The 17,676-nt window shown below is 25.1% G+C and overlaps 1 protein-coding gene across 3 annotated transcripts in view; it reads right to left on the reverse strand.

Moving 5' to 3' along the window:
• Positions 1-17,676, reverse strand: part of LOC100206328 (puratrophin-1) — a 48,211-nt gene that overhangs the window by 26,709 nt on the left and 3,826 nt on the right. Inside the window, exons 1-2 of one of the 3 annotated variants that reach the window (XM_065815509.1) lie at positions 16,646-16,843; positions 15,789-15,950 (exon numbers count right to left, since the gene is read on the reverse strand). The exons of 1 other annotated variant lie outside the window; for it this stretch is intronic. In XM_065815509.1, the coding sequence (XP_065671581.1) occupies positions 15,789-15,950; positions 16,646-16,675 (192 nt within the window). In that variant the 5' untranslated portion in view covers positions 16,676-16,843. Of the gene's footprint in view, positions 1-15,788; positions 15,951-16,645; positions 16,844-17,676 lie in introns of those variants that run through there. One more of the 3 variants, XM_065815510.1, reaches the window with a different exon arrangement.

A 17,676-nucleotide genomic window follows, 5' to 3' on the forward strand; every position in this document is an offset into this window, starting at 1 on the left:
TATAAGCATTTTTTTAAATCCTTATTAAGTTTTGATTTTAATTTTAAAGAAGTAATCAACCAGAGCCCCATCCAAGATAAAATAACAAAAAGCCGAAATTTTTTTTTTGTAGTTCAAAAATCAAGGTGTAAAATAAATGAAAAGAAAAAAATGGTTCTGTTTAAAGTAAAAAAAACTTAATATTCTCAATCTCATAACATACTATTCATAATCTCAAATTATAAAATTGTAAAGACTATATGTATAATTGTTGCCAAATAATTAATAAAGTTTCCCCAAAAAATTCAAACTTTTGAATTTTTTGGGGAACAACATTTTTGAAAAAACCTTTAACAAGACTGCAAGTAAAAAATAAGTTAAGACAGAAACAAAGAGAGGTAAGAGAAGGGATTGACAGAAGAGAAGGGATTGACAGAAGGGATTGGAACTGACAGAAGGGATTGGGATTGACAGAAGTGCTTGGGATTGACAGAAGACTTTAAAAACTGTAAATTGTATGGTTCAGGAAAACATGAAGAGAAATCAAAAGAAAAGAAATTTTATAAAAAGTTTTTTACCTCGAACAAAGACAAATAAGATTCATGATTTCATTAAGAAAAAAGTGTTCTTAAAAAAAGTAAAACAGAGGTTTTAAGGGTTGTTCAAAAAATATTGCTCTGAACCTCAATGGTCTAGTGTAAAATTTTATTTTTCTAGTACAAATCTAATCCCACTTTCCTCTCACACACACAAGTTTCTAAAATACTCTAAAATATTCTATTGCATTGCATAAGATTCTAAAGGTATTTTAATATTTAAGTAAGATCAAGAATATTTAGGCTATTTAAAGAGCATTAGAAAAGATTCTGAAACCTACCAGAACATTTAGGAACTTTCCAGATCATTCTGGAATATTAAATAACATTCTGGAATCTACTTTCAGACACTATCCAAAAAACTCTAAAACCTTCCAAAACTTGTCAGAAAGTTTTAAGGAAAAAATATCATCAACTGTTATGGAAGATACTAGAATGTTAAGAAAGATATTGGGAGGTTCTGGAAAGATTCTGATAGTTTTTTAAACTAGAAGAATGTTTTTAAAGGTTCTAGAAGAATCACAATCTGAAAAATTTTAGATTCCAGAGCTATTTAGTTCCTAAGGTGCATATAAGTACATGCCTTGTTTTTAGATTTTGTTGTGTAACAGAAAAGTGTAATGCAAGTAAATATAACTTTACTCAATATACATATTTATATCATTAAAAGTTAAATTATGTCAATTGTGTATTTTAAAGTACTGCATTGTAATTAAATAAAATTTGAAACCATGCTAAAAATCATTGAAAGTCTAAATATCTCTGAACTAAACAATATTATTACAAAAATAGTTATTAATAAAATTTAAATGTTATTTGAAAAAAATATATACATTTCCTTATTTTAAAAAATTTATACTTCCTATTTATTTCTTAAAACATAACATAACATTATCGGCTTATGTTTGCTTTTATTATTAATTTTATTATTACTAATTTGTTTTCTTTTTAAATGAGGGGCAAATGTTTTTATCTGAGTTTATAAATAAGAAAAAACAATTAAGCCAAATATTATTTATTATTTTTTTTAAAACTGTTCTCTTAATAGTATCTACTTGTTTCATATTTTAACATATATTTCAATTTCATACTATTTTACGGTTTTAATTAGTGGTTTAAAAATAAAAAAATTCAAAACTACCAAAAAGTTTTTATATTTTGGCTTTAACAAAATCTTCACCTACTACTCATAATCTAGTTAATCATTTATAATTGACCTTCATCATCGATGATCAATCTAAGAAATTAATAATAATGGAAAAACTTTTGTTAAAAAGCAATTTCTAAAAAAATCATCTTTTTATAAACTTGTTATATATTTTAAGATTAGTAAAAAACTTATAAAATAATTTGATTATGCTTTATTATATATTACTATTATGTAATATTTACTATTATGTTATAATATTTATTATAATTTAACAATACTAAATTATATATTATAATTTACTATTATGTAAATTTATTATATATTATTATGTATATATATATTATGATTATGATTAGGCTTAATTATGATTTACCTGGCAATGCATTTATATACAATTATAAGCATGAATCATTATCATTTATTTTGTAACAGTATATAAAAAATTTATTGATTTGATGAAACTATAATTTGTTGAATGTAAAATGAACATAAAAAGTAACTTAAATTTTATCAAATTTAAGAATTTTTTTTTTATTAACATAGTTTGAAATTGATCTTTTCTAACACTTTTATTTTACAGCTTTAAATAAAATGTTAATTATAATGATTTTTTAAAATAAACAAATTTTCTGTAAACTAAATGTGTAAATTTTTTCTAGTGAGCATGTATTTTTTATAATAAATTTAAACATTTGAAACTTTCCATGTTTTTCTAAAAAATTTTTCATAAGATTACTTTTTTTAAATACTTTTTTGATGCATAAGTTTAATTTAAACCTTCTCGTTGCAATGAAATGATTTAACTGCTTTATTTTTTTTTGTTTTTATTTTTACAAAGAATTGTTTTAAAGCTTTTTTTAAATTGACTTACTAATGAGATGATTAAAAATCACTATTTTAAAAAGACTATGTTATTATAAAAAATTTTTTTTTTTTTTTTTGCGACTTTTTCAAAAAAAAAATGTTTATACAATTTAAAAATATTATATTTTTTTCCTTTCAATAATTTAATTCCACATTTTAAATAAACAATAACTTAAATAAAATTTATTTATTTATTAAACAATCATTAGAAGTAATTTGTTAAAACGTATTACGTAACTTTAATAAGACGTTTTAAAAGATAAGTTTTAAAGTAATTTATTTCAACCGCAATTAAAAACATAAAAAAAGTAAATTTTGCCTCGAGTTTGAGTTTTTTAAGTATTATTCTAAAGCTTATATATTTTCTTTTTCGTGAGGAATTGTTTTCTTTTTCATTTTTTTTAATTTTCTTCATAGTTTTAAGATTTCAAAAAAAAAGACTTGAAAAAAAAAACGCTGAGCTGAACTGTTTAGCTTAGTGTTTCTTTTTTCAGCGCATTTTTGAAATGTTTAAATCATCAAAATATTTTAACAGTCTTGGTCAAGTTGTCAACAAAAAAAACCATTTGCGTGGTCAGCAATAGCGTTCAACTGCACGCCATTCCTGTCCAAGCCTGTATCAGTATATTTTTGCTTATACTCACTTTGACTGGAGGCACCACCAAAACCACCTTTAAAATGAAGTATACCTTAAAACTTTCCCCCTCTTATTCAAGTCTTGGCATTCACTAAAACTTAATATCCTTGTCAGAGTATGATTATATATACTCTAGAGAGGAGTTGAAAGAGATGTTTCTGTCATAGACATTAATATTTTTGTCTCTTGTTCCTAATTTCATAAACTGAAAGTTAAATATCTGCATTATAAATTATGGATAAATTTCTAATAATTAAAAGACTGTTCATCAGAAAGATCATACTGAATTTTTAAGCTCTTCTTAAGATTAAGGATCTTCATTTTTCATGAGTCTTTTTTTTCAACAGTCTTTTTTGCTAGTAAATCTAGTAGCTTTTTTTATTGAAGCCAATGCTTCAGCAGGATATTCAACCAATTTGGCAACCTTGAACAAAACAATATTGGGTAAGTAAACTATTTTATGAATTGGTTTGAATTTAATTGATGTATTAATACCTTAGATCTTCTGCTTCTACCACCTAAATCTTACCAATCTTTGCTCTTTCTACCTGGACCTGCTGCAACATCTTTTTTGTCAACTGCTATATCTTTTTCCAACCAAGCTTGCTCATATTCTAGAAGTCTTGAGAAGGTTCTTGAATGTTTCTGCATTTTAGATTGGAATTAACATTTAAATATTAATAAAGTTTTGTTAAGATTTATCATTTGAGGTTCGCCAATACTTTTATGGTATAGACCCTCTAGTCTACAAAACTCATGTAAAAGAGGTCAAGTAAATTATCATGATTCCTATCTCTTGAATGATAAGAATTAAATGCTTCTCACAATAAATGTAAGCAATGAACTATTATAGTTATAATAGCAGTGCATTCCTGAGGAGGGGGATCAACATTATCCACTACTTAATGCTGATTGGTCATCAAGGCACCAACATTTTTTTACCTCTTACACCCACGTATTACAGCGCTTTGTGAGCTTTATATTATGAATTTGTTACATTAACGACATTTATATACTTTTATGTCACACAGGTGATTATCAGTTTTCAATAAATTATCTAGAGTTTAGACCATAAATAGTACCACATTTATTAGCCTACTTTTTCTTTTTATATTGCCCGAACTGTCATTTTTTATTATTTTACTTAATATTTTGTTATCTACTTATTTTATTTTATTGTTTTTGTATGGTGCAATAATTTTAGCCATGGTTGCCATTAATAAACCAGCAGATCTATACTGACTTGTTTACTCATAGACCATTGTTTTATCATTTGTTTAGGATGACTAGAGCATGAGTTATTGTTCACCCTATCCCTGAGTCCTAAAATATTATTCCTCCTACAAAATAGTTTTTACATTCATTTATGATTCTCACTCAATGACATCATCTACAATCTACTTCTATTTTCAAATCTCCCAGGTCTCCATAACTGGACGACTCCGTTGGTCACTTTTTGCAACTGTTGGTCACTTTTTGTGACCGTTGGTCACTTTTTGCGATCATTGTGTCCCATAAACAAATTTATTCTTTGAGCCCTGACTTATTCGTTGAGCCCTGACTTTTTCCAATGTACACCACAATGTCCCTGAATTATTCATCGAGCCCTGACTTTTTCCAATGTACACCACAATGACAAAACGGACATTAGGCTATCCCGCTTGATGTGGTTATGGTGCTCAACAACCTAATGACTACGCTGACACTCATGCAACACGCTCCACAATGTTGGATCAGCGCTCGCTGACTATGTGCTTGGATCTAAAATCTCACTCCATAGCACATTATTCCACACCAGCACGGGGCAGTAGCTCTTTTGGCTAAGAGTGATAGCTTGTGGCCTATAGTGACTAATATGTGCATTCGATCGATTGAAGTCCAATCTGTAGGTCTTACGCCTGGCTCTGAGTTGCTAGCCCATAAGCACAAGGAGTGAGTGTATTTAGCTTTCTATTCACCTGATTTAAAAGTGAACAAAAACATAACAAGACCATACTAGATGACCAAACGAAACATACTAATGCACTACACCATCACACCTGTAGACATCAACAGTCTCTGAATCAGTATATCAAATATTTGTTCTTTGCTGCATATGTTCTACACACAGAGTGACTAGAGCGTTAGCTGTTTCTCTCCATGCCCCCTTATCATCCACTCTTCGTTTTTCTACTTCACAAAAGTCTTGCCACACATTTTATATTTTCTTATAATTTTTATTTTTTATTCAATGACACCATCTACATTCTGTTTTTATTTTCACTTTTTGCAAACTTTGTGTCGCATAAACAATTAAAAATTATCATGACTATTTCTTAACTCTTGAATGATAAGAATAAATGTATGCTTCTCACAATAAATGTAAGCAATGAACTATAGTTAGTTATTTTATACACAAGTTTTAATTATAAATTTTTAAAACATGCAATATACCGTCAAATCTCACATATTTTGGCTTTTGAGGTTTGATAATTAGCACCATCTGCTTGAGCACAAGTTTTTTACTCATAGGAACTAAATGTGCCATTTTCACAATGAATGTAAGCAATGAACTACTGCTTGTTACTTAAAACGCTTTTCTTATAAACAAAAACAAAACAAAAAAAAATATTTAAAAGGTTTTATATCAAATTAGGCCATATATGGGCAAATGGTTTTTTTTCGTTCTGCTTTTATATATACCTATCAATGGGAAAATGTTAAAATTACCATGAAATTAAGTGAAATTTTTTAGTTTTTGATCTTAAACTCATAGTTAAACAAACAAAAAAAAAATCAATTCAGGACACTTTTTTAAGCTCTTTTTAACAAAAATTAAAAATTAAAATTTATTGCAAAAATGTTAAAAGTTACCAAATATCTTAAACATGATTTCAAATTAAATTTTGAAATGCTTTTACCCATATATAAAAAAAAATAAGTCTCAGGAAAAGGCGTATAAATTGGCGAATTCTTAAAAAATAACAACAAAGAAAATTATTATTTTCTTTTAATGGTATTTAGTTATATTTTAATTTAATTGATAATTTATAAGCAATAGTTTTTTTTGGAGGGTTTTTTGTAATTTTTTTTAATGAATTTTGACACAGTGCACCACGACCAAATTTTTCCATTTTTTCTCAAAATATATTTATATTACTTAAATAACAAGGGTATACATAACCCCTAGAAATACTATATATTATATCAAAAAGATTTGATAAGAATAAGTTTGACCATGTCAGATGTTTTAACTTGATTAAAATATCAATTAGTTTTTCTACATATTATTAACGTGATTTTATATGCATAAGTTTTCAGATAGATATTGAAAATCAAACAGTTTTTACCAAAACAATGAAAGTACTGAATTGGCCATGTCATTAGCAATCTGTTAGGAATTGTGTAAAGCAAAGAGCTTCAAGTTGAGTGCGCACTCATGAAAAGAGAGACATATTTCAAGCCTTCCCAGGAAACATGTGCGGTTTTTCAATTTGTATGTACATGCATGAGTATTTTTTTAGACAACTTGGTCACAGCCGTTTGAAAGTTTTATTATCAAGTGTTGCAAAACTAGTAAAATAGGAAACTAAAATAAACTTAAATAGAAAAAAAAATAACAATAATTTTAATAATTTGTGTACTGTTTTTATTTTAGTTTCTTTATGGTGGTTGTTATTTTCAGCATCGAAATGTGTTAAGTAAAAGCAAAAAAATAAAACCAGTTTAATAAAAACATGATTTCCCAATATTTTACTTGTTTTGTTTTTAAAGAGGAAAGCAAAAATTTAAATTGCCATCTGATTGTAAAATATATTGCCCCTATAAGAAAACGTCTGGGTATACTTTTAAAGCATGCGTATGTATAACTTTTTGTATTATATAACTATAATTATTTGTTCCTAAGTATACGTACATTTAGTTTATTTAGATAAGGTGTAAACTTCATACACGGATTGTCCCTGGTTCGATTTCTACAACTGTCCAATTTTTTTATTTTTTTATTTTAAATACCGCTGGTCATATGTTTGCTTTGTAACCATTTATTTTTTCTTATTTTATATAAACAATCTTTTTGTTGTATGTTTCTGAATAATACAAATCTCATCACATTTTTTATAACATTTAAGCAATTCAGTGTATTTTCTAAGTAAGGCGCACACATAAATCATGGTGGCCACAAAATCTTAAAAGTTAAATTCCAGGATATTCCCAGGACATTCCAGGACTTTTTGTTGCATTTTCTAAGACAATTTATATCCTATTAAATGAATATTATCAATTATCTTTTCATAATATTTTTTTCATATTGATTGAATTATAGAATATTATATCAATGTTAGAGTTTTTATATATATATATATATTATATATATATATATATATATATATATATATATATATATATATATATATATATATATATATATATATATATATATATATATATATATATATACATATACATATATATATATGAACTTAAAAATAAACAAATCTTTTTTACATTTTTTTTATGAATAGAACCATTAGAAGGGTATTAAATGCATTAAATGTATTATTTTATATATCAGGTTTATTACTGTAAAATATATTTAAATGTATTAAATATAGCGCAAATATAAAAACAAAAATAAAATATGAAGAAATCATATAGTATCATTTTTATCTTACAAAAGGAATATTTATAGTTATAAATTATTTATAAATATTCATTTTAAATAAATTAGCCCAAAATATCTTCAATTTCAAAATCGAACACAGTTTCTTCACTTTCACTCAATTCAGGCGTTTCCCATTTACTTTCACTGCTTAAACTATCATAATCAATGTTGTCCTTTTCGTCATTTACTATTGTAGCAGGTTGAATTATTGGATCAAAAAAAGCTGTTTGCTGTTTTTATAAAAATATATCAGTAATCCGTTTGATTACATTTTTCTTATCATTATCACTAAAATTTGGATCATTGATTTTAATGGCCAGGATAGCGTTAAGTGTTTTGTGGTTAACTCTTTGGTCTTTCTGTTGAGTCTTTGGTCTGACATAAGCATTATCAGAAGGCTTGTTCCACTGATGAGTTTGACCCAGATAAGCATATGGCTCCATATGGCTTGCAAATATTTAGCTTGCAAAGTAATTCTTTTTTATACTGAATGCAGACCATACACCATAGCTTTACAGCAAATATTGTTCAATTATTTTTTCATAAGGTTTAAAAAAAATTTTTTTTTTTCAGAATTTAATTTTTATCCAAATATTTTGTGCAATATGTCATGTGATTTTTATTGTAGAGTATGATAAGTTACTTTAAAACAATACTTTTAAACAATGTCAATGATTGGTTATGGGGTTGTCCATAAAGTACATAAGCTTTTTTTTTTATCTCTTTCCCCCCCCCCACCCCCACACTCCACCTTCAATTTTGCTTTACACTTTTTTGAGTACCTTCCACCTCCCTAAAAGTACCTACCCTTTTAACCTACCTACTCAACATTTTATGATATTTTTTTTAATTTAGTATCTCCTTACTTTCATAACTGAACCCCTCTTTCCTATTCGAGCGTAATTTATGAACGATCTTTTACATACATACTTTATGGACGATCCTTAACGAAAAAATACTTTATCTATGTGTTAAGTCACATGATTTGTTTTAACATTTTTAATTAGTTGAAACATTTTAAAAATAGAATTAAACATACAAGTTCCAAATAAAATTAGGAAAAGATTTTAAATGTGTTGTTTTTTTTAATATTATTGATATTATTATTGTTTATACTATCTTGTTTATTATTTCTGTTATATTTAAAATTAGTCATTTACTTTATTTTCATAGTTTTTTATAAAAAAAGCTTCAAACTCAAACGATCCTGAGAGATTTCTAGATAAGCATTTTTCAATTGATAAAACTACAAAACTGGTTACATGTAAATTACAGAAAAGTTAAATAATAAAGTGATTTCATGCGCCATGCCAATAAAAAAATCAAAAGTTTACAATATGAAACAGCATTTGGAAAAACACATCTATCAAAATATAAAATTGTTGAATCTGAAATGAGTCTTAAGGCCCAAAGAAAATCTTTAAAATCATTTTATCACATTTACAAGATTTCAATACTAAAAAAACTGAATAGATTACTTTAGATTCTTTTGTTATCATTAGTAGTTAAACAATAAATCAAGTTAGTGAAACTTTTAAAATTAGAATTATTGAAATGGTAGTGAATAACGGAATTTTGTTGAAAACATGTGCGGATGAAGGATTTCAGTTGGCTACAGGCCAATTAGGTAAAACTCTTGGATTCAGTACCGGACAAAATCCTTTACGCAATTTGATTAATAAACTTGCTGAAAAAAAAAGAAAGCTGAAATAAAGGAAATATTGCTACAGTAATTTATTTATGTGAAAATAGATGCAGTCACTCGACACCAAAGTAACTATTTGGAAATAAATATTCAATATTATTATGTGAAAAAAATTTAAAAACTTTGGCACTAATAGATACACAAGGACAACACAACCCTGTTGCTATCAAAAAAAATGTGGAAGATAATCTATATAGATTTGGTATCAGGATTGATCAAATAGTATGTGTAAGTGTACACAATGCAGCCAATATGATCAGAGCAATCACAATTTTAAACAAATATTCAGGTGATGAAAATTTTTGAGATGAAGTTTTGCATGATTAAGAACAAGTGGAATTTTTACAACAGGATACAAATGAAGAAGAAAGTGAGGGAGCTCAGGAAGAAAATCTGGCCTTTATCAACCCAGAATGGTGTCAACAATTGTCTACTGGCATGAAGCTGATGCACTGTGTTATTCACATTTTGCATCTAGCTATTCATATGATTTAAAAAAAATATACATTGCCCAACTTTTGGCAAAAGTCCGTTATGTTGTAAAGAAACTAAGAAACTAACATACAATATTTTTAGCAAGGAAGCAATACAAGGTTGTTGCAATTTTAGATAATGAGGCACGCTGGGGTTCTACATTCCAGATAATTGAAAGATTATTACTTTTGCATCCAATGTGAGCAATATGCTGCAGTTGATCAGGTATTCTTTCTACACCCTGAAATATGGGATAAATCTAGTCATCTTTGCCATCTTTTAAAAAAACCACATGATGTGATAGCTAATCCACATTACTCCAGGAGAGTTCCTAAAGGAATGGTTGAAATTGAAATCTGACCTAGAGAAGAATCAAGGACTATTTGAAGAAGACATTTCAAAATCTATGCAAAAACAAGTAGAAAAACCTTTTATTAATGATATATTTCTAGCTGCAGTTTATGTTAATGCTAGATATAGAATACTATTGGAAGAAAACCAAATAATACGAGCAAAACAAGGCTTAAAAACAATAGCAGAAAAAATTTATAAGAGATGCCAAGAATATAATAGAAAGTCAAAAAATAAGAAATACTGCTGTACTATCTACAGTACTTCTTTCAGTTTTAAGTGAATCTAATTCCGATGGAGAAGAGGATGAGATTAAAAAGGAGCTTGATAAAAAAAAAAAATTTATAATACTTATATAGTGCATAATATATAAAATATAAATATACATACGTATACATATATATATATATATATATATATATATATATATATATATATATATATATATATATATATATATATATATATATATATATATATATATATATATATATGCTGACCCTCGGAATTAGGGTCAGCATTCGGCAATGCCAACTTAACTGCCTGAAAGTGAAAGCCGACCTTGTTTCTATGCTTTATGGTAAGACCTTTGTATCAAATAATTTTTGCCGACCTGATGCCGACCTTTAAAAGATTCTCATTTTTCCTAATACACATATATATATATGTATATAAATATATACACAATAGGGTGGAGTGAATTTTAGTTTTTTTTTACATTTCGTTTAGCCTGGGTGTGCAAAAGTTGTCTATTCATTTCAGAAATACTCTGGAAAAATATCAATGCTCTTGAGATTATCTTTGAGGTTCCTCAAGACCTTTAAAAATTTAATGGGTCCCTAATATTATGTAAAAAAAAGTTTTTCAAAAGTATGTTGGGTCTCAAAAGAAGCAAAATTTTATAAAAATTTTAAAAATAACAATTATTTTAAAAAAAAAATGGTTATTTTATAGTTTATTGCAGAAAAAATGACCTTTTAAACTAAAAATGAAAAAAGTTTATTTTTTTTAATTATAATCTCAAAAAAATCTTAAATAATAATTCTTTTGAGACCCAACATGACATACTTTTAATTTTTTTTTACATAATATTAGGGACCCATTAAAATTTTAAAGGTCTTGAGGAACCTCAAGAGAATTTCCTAGAGCATTGATATTTTTCCAGAGTATTTCTGAAATGAATAGACAACTTTTGCACACCCAGGCTAAACGAATTGTAAAAAAAACTAAAATTCACTCCACCCGAATACACAACCCTCAGAATTAGGAAAAAAAAGGTCGGCAATAATTTGCCAACCTCAATCTTTTAAAGGTCAGCATCAGGTCGGCAAAAAAAATTTGATACAAAGATCCTTCCATAAAACATAGGAATGAGGTCGGCAAAAAATTGCCAACCTTAAACACTTTAAGGTCGGCAGTTAGGTCAGCATTGCTGAATGCCGACCCTAATTTCGAGGGTTGTATATATATAGATATATTTTATATATATTATGCATTACATAAATATTAAAAATTATGCACTAGAAATTATATAGAAAAAGAATTTGAGTTCCTAATTATTATCTTTATGGAAAATGGATATTCTGGGCAACAATTTCTAGACATCCTAAAACATTACAAACCATCTTAACCAAAAGACCGCCAACAAATTAACACAAATAATACCATAATACTTCCATAATACTTCTAAATATATATATATATATATATATATATATATATATATATATATATATATATATATATATATATATATATATATATATATATATATTATACATATATATATATATATATTATTCATTCATTTATTTTCTGATTAAGGTCTAACAATCAAGGATATTTACAAATAGTTTGAAACTAATTTAAAGTAAAAACCTGATGAAAATGATATCAAATAATATAATGATACAAATAGTAATAATAATATTAAGAATAATAATAACAATAATAACGATAAAAATAACAGTGATTATGATAAGAATAATAATGATACTTAATATGATAATTAATGGATTTCTAAACAAAAACTGAATATTCTATACACAAATAAGAAAAGTTACAAACACTTAAAAACTGATATAAAGTAACAACCAACTGTGAGATAAAAACAGTTATCGTGAAGAAACTGACAATGCTTAATTAATATTTATAACATTTATAATCAAAATGAAAACTATATAAGTATTATAATAATATGATAAAATACGAATAAATAAAACTAAACTTATAAAAAAAAGATAAATTTAAAAACCGAAACAATAACAACACCAATAATAGCTAAAAAAAAATAATTAAAAATTAAGTAAACAAATCAAAACAGCAGCAATACAAAAAACTCTTGCAAAGTAGAAAGTAAAAAAAATGTTGAAATAAATAGATTAGTTTTTGTTGTTTACTAACAATTAATCGTAAGTAAAAAACAAATAGAAAAAATTAATTTTAAATACCAATAGCAATGATGATAATATTAACATTAATAATAGCAATAATATTAAAAAATTAAGCCACAATTATTACAATAATAAAGTAGTTATATAATATTAAAAAGACAATATTAATTTTCAAACAACAATTGAATATATAAGTACAGACAGGGGAAGTTACAAACAGTATATACTGACAAAACATAACAGCCTACCACACGATACAAACATTTATTGTAAAAAAATAATTTATAATATGCAAAAAAACTGAACTTTTACACACAAGAATATGACATATATCACAGTATAATAAAAGTACATGAGAATATAAAAATTGCACAAGACAATATAAATCCCCACCACGTCCCTGGTAGTACCGCGCTCAACTTGTTTCTCCGCGCAGCGGCCTTGTTTGTCAAGGTTCGTGTTTTGAAGTTATAGAGTTGAGAGAGGGTTATAACCACTATTAAGTAGCCTCCTCATCTGTAGTGGCTTTATCGGCCTTGAGGAGGTAAATAAAAAAAAAAAAAAAAAATAAATAAAATAATGCACAAAAATACATAACAATACTAAACAAAGATTGAAAGTACACAACATTAACAATACACAAAAATATGTTTCAATACAAGATACTGAAAAAAACAACCAAAACTTAAAAAAAAAAGTCTTTTTCTTTTTCATTTTCATTTTTTTGAAAGTTCTTTTTTAAATATATTCAATTGTTACATTTTATTTTTTCAGTTTTCTTTTTTTTTTTGTTTACTTGTTTTGAATTCTCTTTTTTTTTTTGTTTACTTGTTTTGTTTTGGTTTCCGATTATTTAAAGTTAATTGCGTTTTTATCATTATTTTCTTTCTTTTATTTTCTTTAATTTTCTTTAACTTGTCTATAATTTTATTGTCTATATTTTATATATTATATTGTCTATAATTTACAACTATCCTTTTAGTTTTTCTATAAAACTTTTATAAAAACCTTCTTTTACTTCTATAAAATCTTCCGTTATTAAAAAGCGTTCGTCATTCCGGAAGCCATTGCAAAAAAAAAGTCAAAATTTCATTTTTCTCTCGTAGCTCTGGTAGTTTGATCTCTACAACTACATAATCTTAATTTTAATAAAAATGTAGAAACAAAAAAGAAATGAAAAAATTATAAATACATAAAACAAAAAATGTATTGCCAAGTAAAAAATGAAAATGGACAAAAAAAAACTTTTTTTCTTAGTTTTAATTGTTTTTTACAGTATCTTGAATTGAAATATATTTTTGTGAATTGTTTATAATGTTGTATACTTTTAAATTTTATTTAGCATTGTAATGCATTTTTGAGCATTATTTATATTGTCTTGTGTGATGTTATACATAGGGTCTGATTGAGAATAGGGGAGCAGAAGGAGCAATTTGTTAAGAGCCTCACACAATTTAAAAGCCTCTTTTCTAAATTTAAAGACTATTAAATTAAGGAAAAAAAAGAAAATTAATATATTGGGGTCTCTAATACATAAGTTGCCCTACGCCTCACATTTTCATAATACATAATACAATTTTTATATTCAGGTGCTTGCAACCATGTATTTGAAAAATGTGAATCTTGAGGCATTCTACAATTTATACTTTTACTATTTACACTTCTAAAATTAAATTTGCATATTTAGATAATAAACCAAAAGCAATTCAAAACTTTAGAAAAATTAAACATTAAAATTTAATTTGCAAGACTTAAAACTCCACAATTTAAGATATAACAAAACAAAAATTCAAAAAAATTTAAGCAATATATTAAAATAAAGAAAACCTTTCAATTAAATAATAAATCATAGATTGTTAGTTTAGCTTTCTTTGTTTTTGAAACTTTTTTTTTTTTGAAGTTTTTTCTGCAATGATTAATATTAAAAAACTTGCAAGGGGCTATGTCCAAGTTGTCTAAAATAAAATAGTCACAGGTGGTCATAAAAGGCCAAAAACAGCACCTGTCTCCTGGGAAGGCTTGGATTTGTACGAACTATATAATATATATATATATATATATATATATATATATATATATATATATATATATATATATATATATATATATATATATATATATATATATATATATATATATATATATATATATATATATGTATATATATATATACATACATTCATATACATATGTCCAAGGGATATATATATTCCTCAGAATTAGAAAAATGAGGTCGGCAATAATTTGCCAACCTCAATCTTTTAGAGGTAGGCAGCAGGTTGGCAAAAGAAACTTGATACAAAGGTCTTACCATAAAACCTCAGAATTAGGGTCGGCATTGCCGAATGCTGACACTAATTCCAAAGGTTGTATTAGGGTGGTCATTAAAACAACTTTTTTTTAAATGTCTGCTCTCACCCTATAAATGTGTTCTATATAATAAAATAATACTAGAATTTAAAAATTTTCGAAAAAAAAACAACATATTTAGAGGTAGTCCAAGACCCTTAAATATCAGACAGGTAATTATCAAAAAATTAGTTTTTCAAAAGTATATCATGTTGGGTCTCAAAAAAAGGAAAAATACATAAAAACTTCAAAAACAATCATCATTTTATAAAAAAAAATATTATTTTAGATTTTACTGCCAAGAAAATGACATTTTTAAAACTAAAAACTAAAAATATGCATTTTTACAAAAATGTTTATTATAAGTTTTTTTCCTAATGTTTATATATATATATATATATATATAATATATATATATATATATATAATATATATATATATATATATATATATATATATATATATATATATATATATATATATATATATATATACTATATATATATATATATATATATATATATATATATATATATATATATATATATATATATATATATATATATATATATATATATATATATATATATATATATATATATATATATATAAATACATATATTATAGAACTAATAACAAAATGAAAACCTCAAGTGTGATGCGTAATGAGTCAATTAGTTCAACAACAGGTTGCAGGTACTCTTGTACAAATCGAAAGCTGACCCCTGCGTAATATTTTTGACAAATATTATCAAGCTGTTCAATTCGATTTGAAAATAGTGAATATTGGCAAATTATTTTCCAATTTTCCTAAGTAAATCAATTAATTATAAAAGTAATGACTATTTAATATAATTATAAATTACTAAAACATCTATTTATTATAAAACTTTAAGTAGACAAAAAAACTTGTTAAAAGCAGATCATAAAAAAATCAATTTAATTAAACTTCAGTCTCTAACACTGGTTTACCTATAAATCTTGATATATTTACTGATAAGTAAATATATCGAGATTTGAAGGTCTTATAAACTTTAATCAAATTATAAGTTGAAGGTCTTATAAACTTTAATCAGATAAGCCAACTAAATAGCAAAATTTTTGTGTGAACTTTTTGGTTTCAACAACTTTCTAGTTTTAACATAAAACATTTTTCTAATATTAGAATATTTCTGATACTATTATTATAACATTTTAAAATGTTTCTTTTGTGTTTATAATTCAATAATTTAATACTCTTATTCTTCTAATAACATAAGTTTTAAAACTTCTTAGAAATGTTTATCACCGTTGTTGTTTTCCATCAAATTAAGAAATTTATTAAAATAATGCACCTCAATACAGTACAATGTTACTAAACCACATACCAGCATGAACATTACAATATTACAGTTTAAATACTCAGCATTGCATTACAGTTAACATTACAATTTATATATTCCTCCATACATTTAATGAGATACATGTTTAATTGCAAAAAACAAATATAAAAAGTAAATATTAACTATATTTCTTTTAAAATAACTGTTTTCCATAGCAAAATATCATAGAACTTTTGAAAAATATTATAAGATTTTTAACATTGTTAAAAAACAATAAAAAAGAAAAAAAAAAACTTTGATTTGAAAAAGATGACATGAAGTGATCTTCAAACATAACTGTCATTTTAAAAAGTCACCACCAGGAGATGAAAAAAAAGGCTCATCCTTATAATTGTTTTCATTCAAAGTAAAAGAAAAACCTGCATGGAAGTAAACATTGATAAATAAGAGGAAAGCTTTTGTCAACAAAAGTGTTTATATATCTAAACTTATAAAATACGTTTGTTAATCTTTATGGTTACATTAATGTAAATACTTTTTAAACAAATTCTTAACACTAGTATATTGTCATAACACTTGCAGAAAATAGTTTACAAATATTAAACGTATAAGATTTTTATGAAACTTTTTTTTCAGTTTATTTTTTTAGTTTCAAAATTTTTAAGTGTTTACTTGTTATATTAAAAGCTTAAATCTAAAGAAATCCCTAATAAGTTATAAAAACTAACCAAATTTCACACACAAAAAAAATATTTGAAAAAATAAAATTTTTTAAATTTATATAAAATAAACAATAAAATTTAACAATAAAATTAAACAATAAAATAAACAATAATTTATATTAAATAAACGGCAATTTTTTTGTATAATAACAATTCTTTCTTAAAAATGGTTCATTTAAGTAATCAAATAACAAATCTTATTATTTGAAATTCAATTAATTTATTTCATTGTAAATAAATACAAGTATAAACTTTTAAGTGAGACAATTTACACAACAAATATATAATATAAATAATCTCATAACAAATAGGAAAAACTTTTTTTACACTTTTTCAAACTTGTTTTTTTTTTTTTAATATCTCAAGTATAAAACATAAAAAGACTTTAGGGTCATTCCATGACAACTGGACCAAGGTTCAACATAGACCTCCTCAGATTTTGATGAAACTTATTTGAATAAGTTTCATCAAAATCTGAATCAAAAAACGTGG

Source organism: Hydra vulgaris, chromosome 13 (assembly GCF_038396675.1).
Source record: "Hydra vulgaris chromosome 13, alternate assembly HydraT2T_AEP".
Taxonomy (NCBI): Eukaryota; Metazoa; Cnidaria; class Hydrozoa; order Anthoathecata; family Hydridae; genus Hydra; species Hydra vulgaris.